The 14814-nt window shown below is 50.5% G+C and overlaps 2 protein-coding genes across 2 annotated transcripts in view; both read left to right on the top strand.

The window, feature by feature from the left end:
- Positions 1-1836: 1836 nt before the first annotated feature.
- Positions 1837-3741, top strand: LOC104639175 (hemoglobin subunit epsilon). The gene is made up of 3 exons (XM_010307199.2): positions 1837-2058; positions 2165-2387; positions 3501-3741. Exons 1-3 carry the CDS (start codon positions 1967-1969, stop codon positions 3627-3629), a joined length of 444 nt encoding a protein of 147 aa, XP_010305501.1. The 5' UTR covers positions 1837-1966; the 3' UTR covers positions 3630-3741.
- A 10040-nt stretch (positions 3742-13781) lies between these two features.
- LOC104637366 (olfactory receptor 51E2-like) overlaps positions 13782-14814 on the top strand; it is a 49762-nt gene continuing 48729 nt past the window's right edge. The window contains exon 1 of the mRNA XM_075741710.1: positions 13782-14379. Coding sequence (XP_075597825.1) covers positions 13874-14379 — 506 coding nt within the window. The 5' untranslated portion in view covers positions 13782-13873. The remainder of the gene's footprint in view (positions 14380-14814) is intronic.

The following is a 14814-nucleotide window of genomic DNA, read 5'->3' as shown; positions in this document are numbered from 1 at the left end:
GGGGGTCCTCCCGGGGTACCCCTTCCCGGGAGCAGGGACAGGGGGTTCTATCCCCTGCACCCAGCAGCATGGCAGGACGGGGACGGTTCCCCTGGTGCTGCCCACGGCTTCACCCCCCTTCCCCAGCCCCCGCCGGGGGATGACACCCCGCTCCCTGTGCCCCCAGCACACAGACCCTGCAGGACGCCCTCTCCCCACGCTGCTGTCTCTGCTCCCATCTTGCCTCCTGCATGATGGCAGCACGCTGCTGCGGGAGCCGACCACCCCCTGGGCGATGCCCGGCGTAGGAGGGTGGGCACCGGCGGCATTCTGCCTTCGTGTGCTCTCCCCGTGCACGCACACCGGCAGCGCTCGACTTGATTTATCATCATGCTCCAGCGCACCAGCCAATGTGCACTAAATGTAGGCAACTCTAATAAAGATTATTCATCCCTATTCCGTTGAAAAAAAATTAAAAGGTCTACAGCTAAAGGGGGAAAGGGATATTATCAGGCTGAAAATCTCCCTTAGTATTTTCTTTCTTTCAAGTGATTTTCCTCCCTTTCCTGTATTTTCAGAAAAAGGCCAAGAAGACACTTAGCAGAGGTGGTCCATGGAGGAAGGCAAGCCCCAGTGTCTGGAGAGGAGCTTGGTCAGCTCTTGAGCTCTGCTGCAGCCTGGCCATCCAAACACCCCAGCCCTTACCCCGTCACTAGTCATCCCACCCGTTGCGACAAGACCCAGTGCCGCTTAGTTAGCCCAGTCCAAATCCCATGGAAAATGGCAGGAAGACAGCAGATTGCCCCAGGTGCCTTGGGATCAGGCTTACAGCCCCTGTGCTTTCACCAAGGCTGTGTTTCTTGGGGTTTTATGCCAAAAATAGAAAGGGAGAGCCCCTCGTGCAGGGGCATTGCTCCTGGGGAGGGTACATCACCCCAAGTGTGCTCAGGGGTGCCCAGGGGAGCAATTCACATGAAGGCCAAACACCTCCTCCTGCCAAAGGAGGCTGGGTGCAGCCTGCATGAACTTGGGGGAAAATGTGAAGTATGGCAGCCTTGCCAGGGCACGTTCGGAAGGGAAAGACCCCGGGCTCCCCCCGTGTTGGACATCCTTGAGCTGAGCTTTTGCTGCTTTTTCAGTCCACAGCAGATCCTGCAGTGGCAAACCTTCCGTTCAAATCCTGTTTCACTTGCCCTTTGTGGACGCCGATGAAAGCAGAAATGGGATGAAAAGTTTGATACTTGCTCCTTGCCCTGCAGCACTGCATCTGGCTGGTCCTTTTACAGCTGAGGGAAGAACATTTGGGTGAATTTCCTCCTGCTCCAAAAGGGACCAGTAAGTCAAGCAGATCAAGTTCTGTTACAGGAGGAGGACAATGGGGTTGATGCAGATTTCAGCTGCAAAGCCTGAGCATCCTCTGTGCAACTCCAGCATCGCCCACAGCTCCTGGTGGTGCAAGGGGCCTGGCGTCCTCCCGCAGCGCAGATATCGGAACGGTTTGCTGACGGCAAACCCCTTTGGGTTGCTCTGCCATGGGCTGCACTTTGGCAGGGGCATTCACCATTTCCAAGGCCAAGGCAAGGCAGAGTCCAGCCCTTGGGAAAGCCAAAGCACGAGCTCACACCCCACCGAATCCTGTGCACACGCGTTAAACCCCGATGGATTATTATTGCACGGTGGCTTGTGCAGCCCTTTCTCTGCAAAGGGGCCCAGGTCTGGTGGGTGAAGTGGAGAACTGCCTGCACAGAAGGGAAGGGATAAAGCACTTGAACTCAGGATAACCGGAGGCCCCATCGCAGCGTGCCACACCCTGGCCATCCCCTTCTGCTCCCCCACTGGTGGGGACCCCCACCCCGTCCGCAGCCAATGACCCCGCAGCGCAGGACGGGGAGGAGCTGCCGGCAGTGGATAAAAGCCTCCGTGGGGTCTGCAGCTCAGCTACGGGGTCTGTGTCCTCCTGCAGCTCTGAGCAAAGCCGCCTGCCACCATGGTGCACTGGTCAGCCGAAGAGAAGCAGCTCATCGCCAGCATCTGGAGCAAGGTCAACGTGGAGGAATGCGGCGCTGAGGCCCTGGCCAGGTAGGTCCAGCTCCCGGGCATCTGCTCAGCTGCACCTTGGACAAAGAAACCACTCCGATCATGGGAGCACTAACGTGTCTGCTTGTGTCCCTCCATCTCTCCCCAGGCTGCTGATCGTCTACCCCTGGACCCAGAGGTTCTTTGCTTCCTTCGGGAACCTCTCCAGCCCCACCGCCATCCTCGGCAACCCCAAGGTCCGCGCCCACGGCAGGAAAGTGCTCACCTCCTTCGGGGAAGCCGTCAAGAACCTGGACAACATTAAGGCGACCTACTCCAAGCTGTCCGAGCTGCACTGTGAGAAGCTGCACGTGGACCCCGAGAACTTCAGGGTGAGCCGTATTTGTTTGCAGTCCCAACCCCTTCCCCTGTGTAGCGTGGGGAAAGTCAGGTTTTGCTTTGAAACTGGGGGTATTGCCTCCAACAACACTGTCTAGGGCTATTTCCTTTGGCTGGTGGAGGCAGAGTCACTCTGTAGTACCCAAGTGAGATGACAGCTTGTGCAGGACTGTTTGCACGAGTGTGGGTGACTTTCACACTAAAAATTCACATTTTTAGCACCAGCGAAGCAAGGGGGAGGAGAAGGTGTTGGGAGGTTGTTACTTGAAGTAGGCGCTGGGGATGGGAACAGAAGAAACAAACCCAGGAGGAGGTGCAGCGTGGGCTGGAGGAGTCGGAGGGAGAGGGAAGGTAAGCAGAGCATTTAAGGAAATCATAGGTCCTGTAGCAAGATAAGCAGGTAACTCGCTTGAAAACAACAGAATGGGTGTCTGCCCTGTCCAGCATGGGCTGCCTGTCTGGATGGGACACTGTCTCCTCCTCCAACACTTTTAAATAAAAATGGATCCTTTTCTTCATTAACTTCTAAAGATAAAAAGAAAAAACCCAAAACCCCAGCATTTTGAAGGGTGGATCTCAGGCCAAATTGCTTTAGCCTCCCAAAAATGGGGGGAAATAGTTTCAAGGTTCTCTCTCTTTTTTTTTTTTTTTTTTTTTTTTTTTTTTTAAGAATGAAGCAAATATTGTTTTCCCAAACCCCACAGTTTTCTGTGGAAAGACTGGATTTTGTTGTAGCAGTCCCAGGGAGTGAGCCAGTCCCCGCAGCCAGCCTGCAGCCCCCGTCCTTCCAGGAGAAAGGAAATTCCGCCCGGGGGCTGCAGGGCGGTGGGAGGATAGGAAGGAGAGGTGACAGAACTGAAACTGGAGGGAAGTCTGTAGTAGGAAAACCAGCGGGACAGAGGGCTCGCACAAAGGTAGAAGCTAAAGACATGGCAGGACAGGGTGGGCTTGGTGGAGTTGTGTGCAGCACAAGCGCAGAGCCACCTTTGCGAGGTTGTGAGTCCAACAGCTCAGCCCCAGAGATGTCCAGTCCCAGCTCCGTGGTCCGCTGCAGCACAACGATTCGAGCAGCACTAACCCTGTCTGTTTTGCTCTTTCTCCTCCAGCTCCTTGGAGACATCTTAATCATTGTCCTGGCTTCCCACTTCGCCAGGGATTTTACCCCTGCTTGCCAGTTTGCCTGGCAAAAGCTGGTCAATGTCGTGGCTCATGCTCTGGCCCGCAAGTACCACTGAGCATCCCCGGACTGGAATGGTCCCTGACCACCATGAGCACCTCCGAGCACAGGGAGATGCCCTTCGGTATTAACAGGCCGTGACCACCAAATAAATGCTTCCCAGGACCATGTCTGCAGAGTCGCTGTCTCTGTGCTGGGGAAGGAGGGGGGCCGGGGGCGTTTGTGCTTCCGAATGCAATGCCATCCGCGTGTGGGTGTATTTCTTGTTTGCAAGGGCTGTTGCAGACAGTTTCCTTAACTCTGCAGTGCTCTCTCATGTGCATTCCCTGGCAGTGCATGCACGGGGGTCTGTGAGGAGAAACCCCATGCGAAGGGCCCTGACACTCGGGAGTGTTTCAGATAGGGTCGTAGGAATAATGAGGGATTGCAAAGAATCCACATCTGTTCTCCCACCTGCAGATTAATGGGAAATAAGGTGAATCCATCGGTATCCAGAGCACAGAGCTCCCAGCCAAGCTGCTGCTGCTCTCAGGGAGCTGGCACCTGCCTTGCCGTGCTCCAGGGCTGGGGATGCACTGTCCCCTTTTAGAGCAGCTGATACAGCTGAGAAAGGAGAAAACCTTTGAACTCTGACTCTTTGAGGTTCAGGAGATGTCCACTTCTTCTAGAGACATCAGCTGGCCTAAGAGGAGACGCTGCTTCCCTGAGGGGGATTTACCATGCTAATGCACATAGCAGACCCTCATCCCCAGGCACCCACAGCCCCAAAGACCCCCTCTCTCCACGCTGGGGGCATTCAGCTCCCAATGTCACCCTGCGAACAAAACCCACCATGCTAACTGGTATCCGGGCTTTGCCGTGCCCGGCCTTCCTTCTCCTGTCCGAGGGTCCTTCGTGGTGCGTGGAGTGAAGCAGTGGGTCAGGATTGGTTATTCATTCACTGGGACAAGGGTGACAAGTAAAATTTTTGTTAGCTATCTTATTACACAAAACAGGAGAAAAAAACATAAAAGTGGTCAAGACTGTGTTTATCTTACTCTTAAATCTTGCCTTAAACAAAGACTGGAAATCCCTTGCACAAGGGGGCTGACAACCAGTGCTGTTTACAGCATCTGGCACAGCAGAGTCCTGGCTGTGATAGAAATTCCTGGAATTACCAGGGTGGACACAGTTGTGTTGGGTTGTAATCTTTCACCTCACCTGGGTTCAGCTGGTTTCACCTCTGTGCCAGATCTGCAGGTTTTTGTACAGAGAATAGCACAGTTGCTGGAAATGTTCAGCCAGCAGCAGCACAGCCCACACGCTGACCCTGCTTCAAGCAGAGCATCAGACTAGAGACCCCCAGAGTGCCCTTCCCACCCAAATTATCCCATGGTTCTGCACTCTGAGTTTGCAAGACGCTTGCTTTTCTCACCTATGGCCTGTTTTGAAGGGCTCCATAAAGAAATGAGTCAAAGGTGGCTTTATAAATCTGCTTTGTTTGGATGCTGTAAAAGACATGATAGATGAGGAGCAGGAGGAGGATGTAGAGGTTGGCCATCACTGTGAGGAAGATGAGGGTACCTCTTTCCCAAATCTGTGCAGGACGGACTAGCCAAGTTCTGGGATGAAGAAGACTGGGACCACACAACCTTCAGGCCCTTGTCCTTGGAGGCAATGCTGAGAGATGTCATGAGGACCATGATGGAGAACAACAAAATGAAGAGGAGATCTGAACCCATGGGTGAAGAAAATGAGGTCTGGGGCATAGATGCTGTTAAATGATACCTCTCTGGAGGGCAGTCAGGTCACCGTGGCGTGGCTGCAAAGGCGATGGGACAAAGTGCTCCCCAGTCACCAGGCAGCCAGAGGAGATGGAGAACTGGGGTATGATCACGACTATGCTCCTCTGTGGGTGCGTCAGCCCTGTGCTTGGCTAGCCTCACGCCTGTTGGCATGGTCATGCAGCTCCATGAGGGGCAGAGAGCCATCAGCCTGTCAAGGGACATGGCAAAACGCACCGCTGACCCCGGGAAGGTGAGGGAGCGGAAAAGGAAGAGCTGAGACACATGGTGGTACAGTCTAATCGCCATGACCAAGGACCGCAGCACCCCTGGCATAGTCGAGAGACACAGTCCAAGGTCGGTGAGGGCCAGCATGGAGAGGACATTGCGCAGGGCTGGTGGAGGCTCTGGTCTGCTTTTCTAGCGTACAGAATAACACCGTTTCCAATGCTCGTAGTGACATGAACAGAACAAATTCAGCTGGAAATCTGAAAGATGCTTCACACCCGGGGAATCTGGTTAGTGGAAAGGCTGTGACCACAAGGCTGGTCCAGTGCTCACCCCCATGAGGTGCTCTCGATGTCCTGTCACTTCTTAGGAAATACAATCTGCACAGCCAGGATTTGGTTCGGGTCTGGTTTAGAAATGATAGAAGCCCCCTGAATCCCTATGAATAGCATCATGCAGCCCTGAAATGATGGAAAACTCTCACTAGCAGATTGATGGATTGTTCTCCTCTTTCACAGCAGCTTGTCTCAAACCTGAGACAGCACTGCAACCTTTTGATGGATGACCATACCATGCTGCTTTGCAAAGAAAGGAAAAGAATTTCCACAACAACAGCACAGACTAATAACTGAATAGATTGCATGAGTGGAGGATTACTTCTTGTGAAAATTGGTAGGAAAAGGCATTAGGAAATAGTGTTAAATTATATAAATTAGAAAACAGTTGTATTCTGTGATTGCAATACCTGCTCTTCCTCAGCCGTCAGGAGATGTCACCTCTCCTCTTGGAGCCTGCCCTCCTGCCGACCCACAGCGAAAATGGAGCCCCGAGGTGTGCGCATGGTGGGATGGAAGACAAAACTTCTTATTTATCTCATAATAGATATTGTGTGCAGTTTTTACCAGGTGTTAAGAAAAAGAATGAGTTGAATATCCGTGCTAGGATAATTAATGGAGTCTGTGCAATGAAAAATGTGGTGGTGTGGTTTGTGCTTATGAAAGGAACATTCATGTTTTCTCTACAGTGAAACCTTCTTGTTAACTGCTGTGGCACATTGCCTAGAAATGAAACCTTAAAAACTCCTGCTTAAAAATATAATAAATTAATAAAATGCTAGAGCCTTTTAAGGAATTCTTATTTGAAGTTTAATGTCAGTCTAAGGAGCAGACTAACTAGAGGACTATCAGGTGTAATCATTTTTATCTGTCCTGACTCCCACACTTACCACAATAACAGGAGAAGAAAAAAAACCCAACAAAAAACCCACAAAAAAACCTAAACAAACAAACAAAAAACCCCCCAAAAACCAAAACCAAAACAGTTCACTTTTTAGCATAAGCCAAAAATATCTTTAACTGACTTTGTGCTGCCCCTGCTGGAGTTATATATAGTGTAAGGCATGATTTTATGCCTCTAGAGGGAATTCTCTGTCAGGAGCATCAGCATAATAGAGCATTTCATAAGACAAGTCTTACAGCTGGTGGGACTGGAATATAATCATAACAAAATTCAGCCATCCATGTGATGTGTTTGTTGTGTTTTCCCACACTACTTGAAATGAGGATGAATGGTAATGTACTTGTTCTGATTTTGCAAAAGATGCTTTATTGCTTTTGAGAGGTAAATAAAGATGTTGTTTTCTCCAAGAAACAGTATGGAAATACCCAAGCTGCCTAATGGCTCCGTGGTCCTGCAGCAACCATTTCTGGTAGTTTTTAACACTGCATTTTATGTTACAGAGATATTTGGACAGAATCCTCTTCAGCTTGGCTAGCCCATAGGAGAGTGCTGTAATCTATAGGGCCACAAGCAATCCCACGGGTGAGATTGGAGCGATGGGGCCAGATCTTCTGGCTGTTCTCCATGAGCCACATTGTGCAAGGACTGCCTGGGAAAAGGACTGCAACTTTTTTCCTGTGTCACTAGCAAAATCTGATGTCATGGCAACTGCTTCAAAAACCTTGAGAAAAATCATTTGGATATTAAGAGATTTTTTGATCCACCCCCCTTGGTAACTTTGAAGAAATGAAGGTTTGAACCCCCAGAGTGACTTGTCATAGCTGATCTGCCTCATCTTTCCTTTTTTCCGCCCCCTCACCTCCTCCCTCCTCTGTTTAGTGCCCTTCCAGCCCAAAGTCGCTTCAGTAAGAGAATCAGACATGTGCTCATTTTCCATCCCAAACCAGAAGTGGCAGGGATAACGTTTCTGAAATGATGATGAGTTTCTCTTTCATATCCCAAAGACTCATCTGGCCAGAAGTGCAGTTCTCACTGTCTGGCACAAGGTGAACTCAGAAACCAAATTATTCTCTTTCTTGTTTTTTGTTGGCAAAACAGTTTTGTTGTTAATTTTGTTATTTTTATAATGTCTCTCCCTCGATCTTTCTTTGTCCCAGCTAAATGACCGCTGCTGTGCAAACAGTTCCCCACGTTCCACCCCACAGAAATTAAGACTTCCTGCACTAGAGACCCACATGTTCACTGCACAGTAGCAAACGCCACGGTAGTTGATGTGATTTAGATACATCCACACTGTCAAAGTCCAGCAGTTGACAGAGGGTGGAGGAGCACCACCTTTGTCCATGCAGCAGAGATGTGAAAGTGACAGGGAGGACACGCTGGTCCCCAGAACGCGGAGCACCACAGGGCATGGTACCTCCTGTTGCCTGAGAGACCACAAATGGGAGAGTCATCTCCTGGAGACTTCCAGCTTCACCACAGGGTTGCAGAGCGATGATTAAGTGTGCCCAAAGCCTGCCGCGGTTTGGGGCTCAGCCACATGCCCCTGTGGCCACGGCAGCCTTTCAGCAGCGGGTGGCTGTGGTGGTTCTCTGGGTTGCATCTGCAGGGACAGACGTGGAGCAAATCACCGAGACATGCTCCAAAGCTTTCCCATTACTTCTGCAGCAGTGCTCAGAGCTGCACAGACCACTGCCTCCGTGAGCCATGCAAAGTATCTGCTTGGATGGAGGCTTTTTGCAAATACGCTCACCCTGTCCTACTCAGCGCTCCTACCACCTTCTCCATGTACCGGCCACGTGCTGCCTGGTCGTGACTCAAACAAACTGCTCGTGCTCCTGCTTTGCCCTCTCTCTGTCCTACATCTTCTTCCAGCAAAGAACATCCTGCCATGGAGGGGAGTGCTTCATTTTGGAACACTTTGGGAAATTTCTGTTTTCTTTATTAATAATTTTTATTTTATGTATGTTAATTTTTCAGTGTTTGACCACACTAGAGAGAAGGAACCCCTTTCAGTGTGAAAGAAAGGCAAGAATATTTGTCTTGGACCTTTCTGCATGTTTGAGTCTGTGTCCCCAACAAAGAGCTTAGGCACACGGGCTGAAATGCATGCAGCAGAAACGCAGGCATTGTCAGGCATGACCTGTACTTGAGTCACGGCTGGATCGTTTTCCATTGACACAATATTCCAGCAAAGTACTCCATAAACATGAGCCCTGGCCTTAGCTTTTTCTGTTTTGCCTCTTTGTTTTAGTTGCCCTATCCATGACATGGGGAAAATAAAATGCATGTATCTTTAAAAGGGTTTATTTGGATTCCACTGCTGATGTTTGAAAAGCGATGTGTATGTCACCGTGTAAGAGCACTTTTGCATGGCCAAAAAGTAGGCTCAGCCTCACCTGTGCAGCTATGTGGGGCACTGCACCTCCCTCTCTCCATCCCTCTCCCAGCCCTTTCTCCCCAAAGTTTTGCCATGAAAGAACTTACATCTTCTCAAGCGTACAGAGAAAGGAGTGAGACATTGCTTTTGTGTATTTTTCTAGGGGTGCAAAGATCTGATGATGCACTCTACCCAAAATTCAGTGATGAAATCTCAGCAGCATTTCCAAGGAATTGCATCTCTATCTTACCTTCAGATCTAGTTGGCAGGTGCAGAGCAGCAGTTTCACCCTGGAGCCAACACTTACACTTGGGGTAAATAATTGACTTCATTCAATGTTAAAAACATTTTAAAAATTCATGGTTCTATTTTAAAAGAGAAGAAAAATTTAGTGAAAATTATTTTTTTCATTGGTTCTCTGACCAACATTTCTTAAACATTTATGATCCTCGTGTTTACTCTTGCAGCATATACCCTTGCCTCTGCCAGGACGACATGAAAGGGAGCATCATCCCCTTCCTGGACTGCGTAGCTGGTTTGCAGTTCATGGCCTCAGCCCCTGCAGCAGGTCCCAGGTGACTGTCATTGCTGCTGAGATTTCACACAGGCATTATAAAAACAGACAGCTTCCTCTGCGTGTGGAACACCCAGGCAGGAGTGTGGCTCCCTGTCCCTCTGCGTCATGAGCCCAAGGACTTCAGCTCATCAGAGGTGAGGGCATCCAAAGGGTCAATGCACTTCCCTGTCAGCCTTGGTTCATCATTGATGTTTGAATTTTGGGTGGGTGATTTTCCATTCTGATTTTGTGATAAAGGGTAGCTTTGGTTCACAGCTGACTTGCTTATCTATCATGGTGCATTCTTGCAGCTGTTTCCATCCATCCATCCATCCATCCATCCATCCATCCATCTGTCCGTCCCCCTCTGTGGTGGTTTAAGCCCAGAGATGTTCAGCCATGTCCAGGAAAGCAGGGCTTCATCACATGCAGCAGTTACTTGGGAAGACAAATGCCTTAGCTTCAAACATCTCCCCTTCCTCCTTCTCCTCCAGCTTTTGTCGCTGAGCATGATGTCGTATGGTATGGAATATCCCTTCGGTCAGTTGGGGTCAGCTGTCCTGGCCGTGTCCCCTCCCAACTCCTCGTGCACCCCCAGCCTCCTCGCTGGTGGGGCAGGGTGAGGAGCAGAGCAGCCCTTGATGCTGTGCAAGCGCTGCTCAGCAGTAACTAAAACATCAGCGTTTTATCAACACTGTTTTGGTTGCAAATCCAAAACACAGTCTCATACGAGCTACTGTGAAGAAAATTAACTGTCCCAGCCAAAACCGCCGTGCCCTCCAATCCCATCCCCTCACTGCCCGGGCAGCCATTGCCAGCACACCCCTTGGCTGCCTGTTTATCTATGCACATACATCGTCCTCACCCGTCCCTATTTCTTCCCCACCGCAGCCTCCTCTCAGCATTCTGCACAGCCCGGGTGCCTCTCGGGCAGCACAGGGACGCTGCAGGGGCGCAGCTGCCCGTATAAGATACCCAGTGGAGGAGGGAGCGGACATTTCTATAGAGAGCAACATCCAGTGTTACAACAGCATATTCCAGCCAGGATTTAAAGCCCTGAAGTCAAGCTTTAAGTACTGTGTTTTTTTCCATGGGAACTTTCACAAAACACAGATTATGCCCCATCTGCTGATGGGATGATGTTTTGCTCCTGTCTCTGAAGTGGCTGGGGCTGAGCAGCAGCACTTGGAGATGACGAACCAGTTCCTCTGGTCCGTGCTCAACGAGAGCCTGACAGATGGTGCTATGAAGCACGACTGAGCGAGGATTACGCTCTGTCTACAGGCTCCGTGTTCATCCTTCTGGGCAGAAGCTGAGCATCCACCGGAGTCAGAGCACCCACTCCCCCCCGCCGCAGCACAGCACCCACCTGGGATGTGGAAATTCATCCTTTCTCTGTGTGCAGACACATTGCTTATGTGTCTCGGCAGGGACAAAAATAAAAGGAGGATGGGAGGAGCAGGCGAGGAATATTTCTTCCTCAGCCCCACTGTGCAGCAGTCAAGGTGAACAGCTTCATGGAGGGGCACTGGGGGGGCAGGACACTCAGCCTCTGGGGCAGCCCCATGGGTTCAGGATGGGACTTTTCCCAATTTCATGAGTATTTACCCAGGCCAGAACAGACAGTGAGGCACAGATTGAACACGGCAATCTTTTTATTTGTGTGGGGCATCCAAAGCACATTTACAGATGATGAGGGTGAGGTACATGTTCAAGTCTGTACACTCAGATGCAAATACTTAAATATATTAAAAATATATTTTCATGTTGAAGATAATTAGAGCACCCTGGAAAGCTGTCTGCTAATTTAACTTATCAAGCTAATTATTTAGCTGGTGAAGTAAAGAGCGGAGGCACAGATGTCTGGAGCTTTGTCTGAGAAGTGGGGCAGTTGGAAATAGACTAATTCCATTTTTCATGGCACGCTAATGAGTTTAGCCACATGCCCTCCAATTAAACAATGCCATGTTCCCTGTTTACATAGACAGATGGAGCGTGAATTCCTTGAGTGCGGAGGGCTGGAAAAGTTTAACTTCTTCCACGTCAGCCACTGCAGCCCCTGAAAAGAGCAGCCAACAAGCCAGGCAAATAATTAGCATAGGTTAGAGGAATGTTTTACAGTTGGGGTTTTTTTACCTGCAACCCCAAAAGGTACCGCCCCTGTATTCAAAGCTTAAGCCCTTTAAGCATAGCTTTTATTTTATGATTTGTATTTCACATAGCAGTATTTCCCTGAGGTATCTGGGGGCTGTGGATTGGAAGCCCTTGGCTGACAGTTCTGCAGAAGAAATGAGAGCTGTGTTTGTGTACACGTTGCTTAATTTTACTCATAACTGTTAGCTGTAATAGCATCATTCCTGCTAAGAATGTGTATATTACTAACGCATATCGACTGAAATACCTGTCACTTTGAATAGCTTGGTGGGCTATCAGTAAGAACCGTAGTAACAGCAACATCAATTAGAATAGTAAATAATCTCCAAAGTGAAGGGAAACAATAATTTTCTAAATTTGCCAATAAGTGATCTAAATTTGAGGAGTGACTGTGTCCTCTCGGGGGTCAGAGTGGGTGACAGATAAATGTCAGTAGTTGCTTCTGTTTCTGTAGCTCCTGGGGACCCTTGTCAAGGAGCACAGTCCCACGGTGCCGGCTGCTGCACAGACACAAACCAGGGACAAACTCCAGCCTTTTCCCCTTTCCCTGCCTCTGATGGGCAGGTTAAGCGATGGGAAAGGATGCAGGTGCAGGACAAGAGGACAAGCAGGACCATATCTGCCACGAGCCAAGCCATGGTCCAAACTCAGCAGCTAGTGGTGGTTTGCAGAGCTCCAGACAGCGCATCCTGCACAGGGTGAAAGACGAAAATCTGAAAATCCAGCAAGCAAGCCGAGGGAGCTGGCTGGGCAGGCTGGTACCTGCAAGCAAGGATGGAGAACAGGCTGGAGGCACAGCCTGGGAGGGGAAACAGTCATCCCTTGCCTGCAGCAAGAGCCCACGGGCAAGGGCAGGGCTGCCCAGAGGAGGGGGACCGTTGTCCTCTTGCAATGTTCTGCATGGAAGTGCGTGGGGTGAGGCTGTGTACACCAGGGACCGATAGTGGAGGTGCGGAAAAGGCTGGGGACCGAGGGGAAGCAGTGCAAATCCAATGTAGAGAGCTGGAGAGGGACCCACAGGGAAGCAGAGATCAGCGCCTGAGTGCTGGGGAAGAACGGCAATGTTGCTTACAGCAACTGAGAGAAGAGGCTGTCGCAATGTTTTGGGGGGGGATGTACCAGCGGTAATAAATGATGTTATTATTGACTTTACAGGTGAGGAGTCTGGGGGAAATAAAGGTGGAAAAAAGACTGAACTGGCACTGCGAAGTGCTCGTCTCTGCTCTGGCATATCTTCAAGGAGGAGAAATGAGATCTTCGTGTGGAGACATCAGACTGTTCGTTTTCATTGTCCTGTGAAATTTAATCCTGCATTACCTTTGAACTGCTAATCATAGAATCATAGAATGATAGAATATCCTGCATTGGAAGGGACCCATAAGGATCATGGAGTCCAGCTCCTGGCTCCATACAGGACCAGCTGAATCACAGCATATGACTGAGAGCGTTATCCAGACGCTTCTTGAACTCAGTCAAGCTTGGTGCTGTGACCACTTCCCTGGGGAGCCTGTTCCAGTGCCCGACCACCCTCTCAGTGAAGAACCTTTTCCTAATATCCAACCTCAGCCTCCCCCGTTGCAGCTTTATGCTGTTCCCTCAGGTTCTATCACTGCTCACCAGAGGGAGGAGATCAGCGCCTGCCCCCTCGCTCCCCCTCGTGAGGAAGCTGTAGGCCGCGATGAGGTCTCCCCTCAGTCTCCTCTTCTCTAGGCTGAACAAACCAAGGGACTTCAGCCTCTCCTCATGCGTCTTCCCCTCTAGACCCTTCCCCATCTTTGTTGCCCTCCTTTGGACACTCTCCAATAGTTTGATGTCCTTTTTGTACTGTGGTGCCCAAAACTGCACGCAGTACTCGAGGTGAGGCCGCACCAGCGCAGTGTAGAGTGGGACAATCCCTTCCCTAGACCAGCTAGCAATGCCGTGCTTGAACTGCTAATGGAAAGGGGCCTTTAACACAGGCAGGGCATCAGTGTGGAGCAAACATGTCCCCGGGGAACAGCAGTGGTGCCCTGGCTTTCCTGCTGACCGGCATTCCTGGGATGACTCGTTTCCACCGCTGGGCTTTCTTCCCTTGCTGTCTGATGTATCTCATCTCAATGCTGGGAAATGGCACCATCCTGCTTGTTGTGAAAGTGAATCGAAGGCTCCACCAGCCCATGTACTACTTCCTTTCGATGCTGGCCACCACAGACTTGGGCCTGACTCTGTCCACCCTGCCCACAGTGCTGCATGTCTTTTGGTTTGGCACCGGAGAGATCAGCTTCCCGGTCTGCCTCACCCAGATGTTCTGCATCCATGCCTTCTCCTTCATGGAGTCCTCAGTACTTCTGGCCATGGCCTTTGATCGCTACATGGCCATCTGCTGCCCACTGAGATACTCCTCCATCCTCACCAGTGCAAGGATTGCAAAGATTGGGCTGGGGATGGTCTGCCGCTCTCTGACGCTGCTCCCCCTCATCTGCCTGCTCAGGCAACTGCCGTTCTGCAGGTCCCACGTGCTGTCCCACTCCTATTGCCTGCACCAAGACATGATACGGCTGGCATGCACAGACTACACCCTGAACAGCCTGTATGGCCTAACCCTGGTGCTGTTCGTGATCCTGGACTCGGTGCTCATCATCTTGTCCTACACCATGATCATTAAGGCTGTGGTGGGCATCACCTCCAGAGAGGAGCAAACCAAAGCCCTCAACACTTGCGTCTCTCACTTCTGTGCTGTCCTCGTCTTCTATGTCCCCATGGTTGGCCTGTCCATTATACACCGGTATGGGAAGAATGCTGCACCCTTCAGCCACGTGCTCATGGCCAACATCTACCTTTTTGTCCCACCCATGTTGAACCCCATCATCTACAGCATGAAAAACAAGCCCATTCGCAAAGGCCTCCTCAGGCTCCTGTGTCAAAGACTGGCCTGAGAGGTGGG

This window comes from Balearica regulorum, chromosome 1 (genome assembly GCF_011004875.1).
Source record: "Balearica regulorum gibbericeps isolate bBalReg1 chromosome 1, bBalReg1.pri, whole genome shotgun sequence".
Classification (NCBI taxonomy): Eukaryota; Metazoa; Chordata; class Aves; order Gruiformes; family Gruidae; genus Balearica; species Balearica regulorum.
The sequence above is the reverse complement of the archived record's forward strand: the minus strand, read 5'-3'. Positions and strand labels throughout refer to the sequence as shown.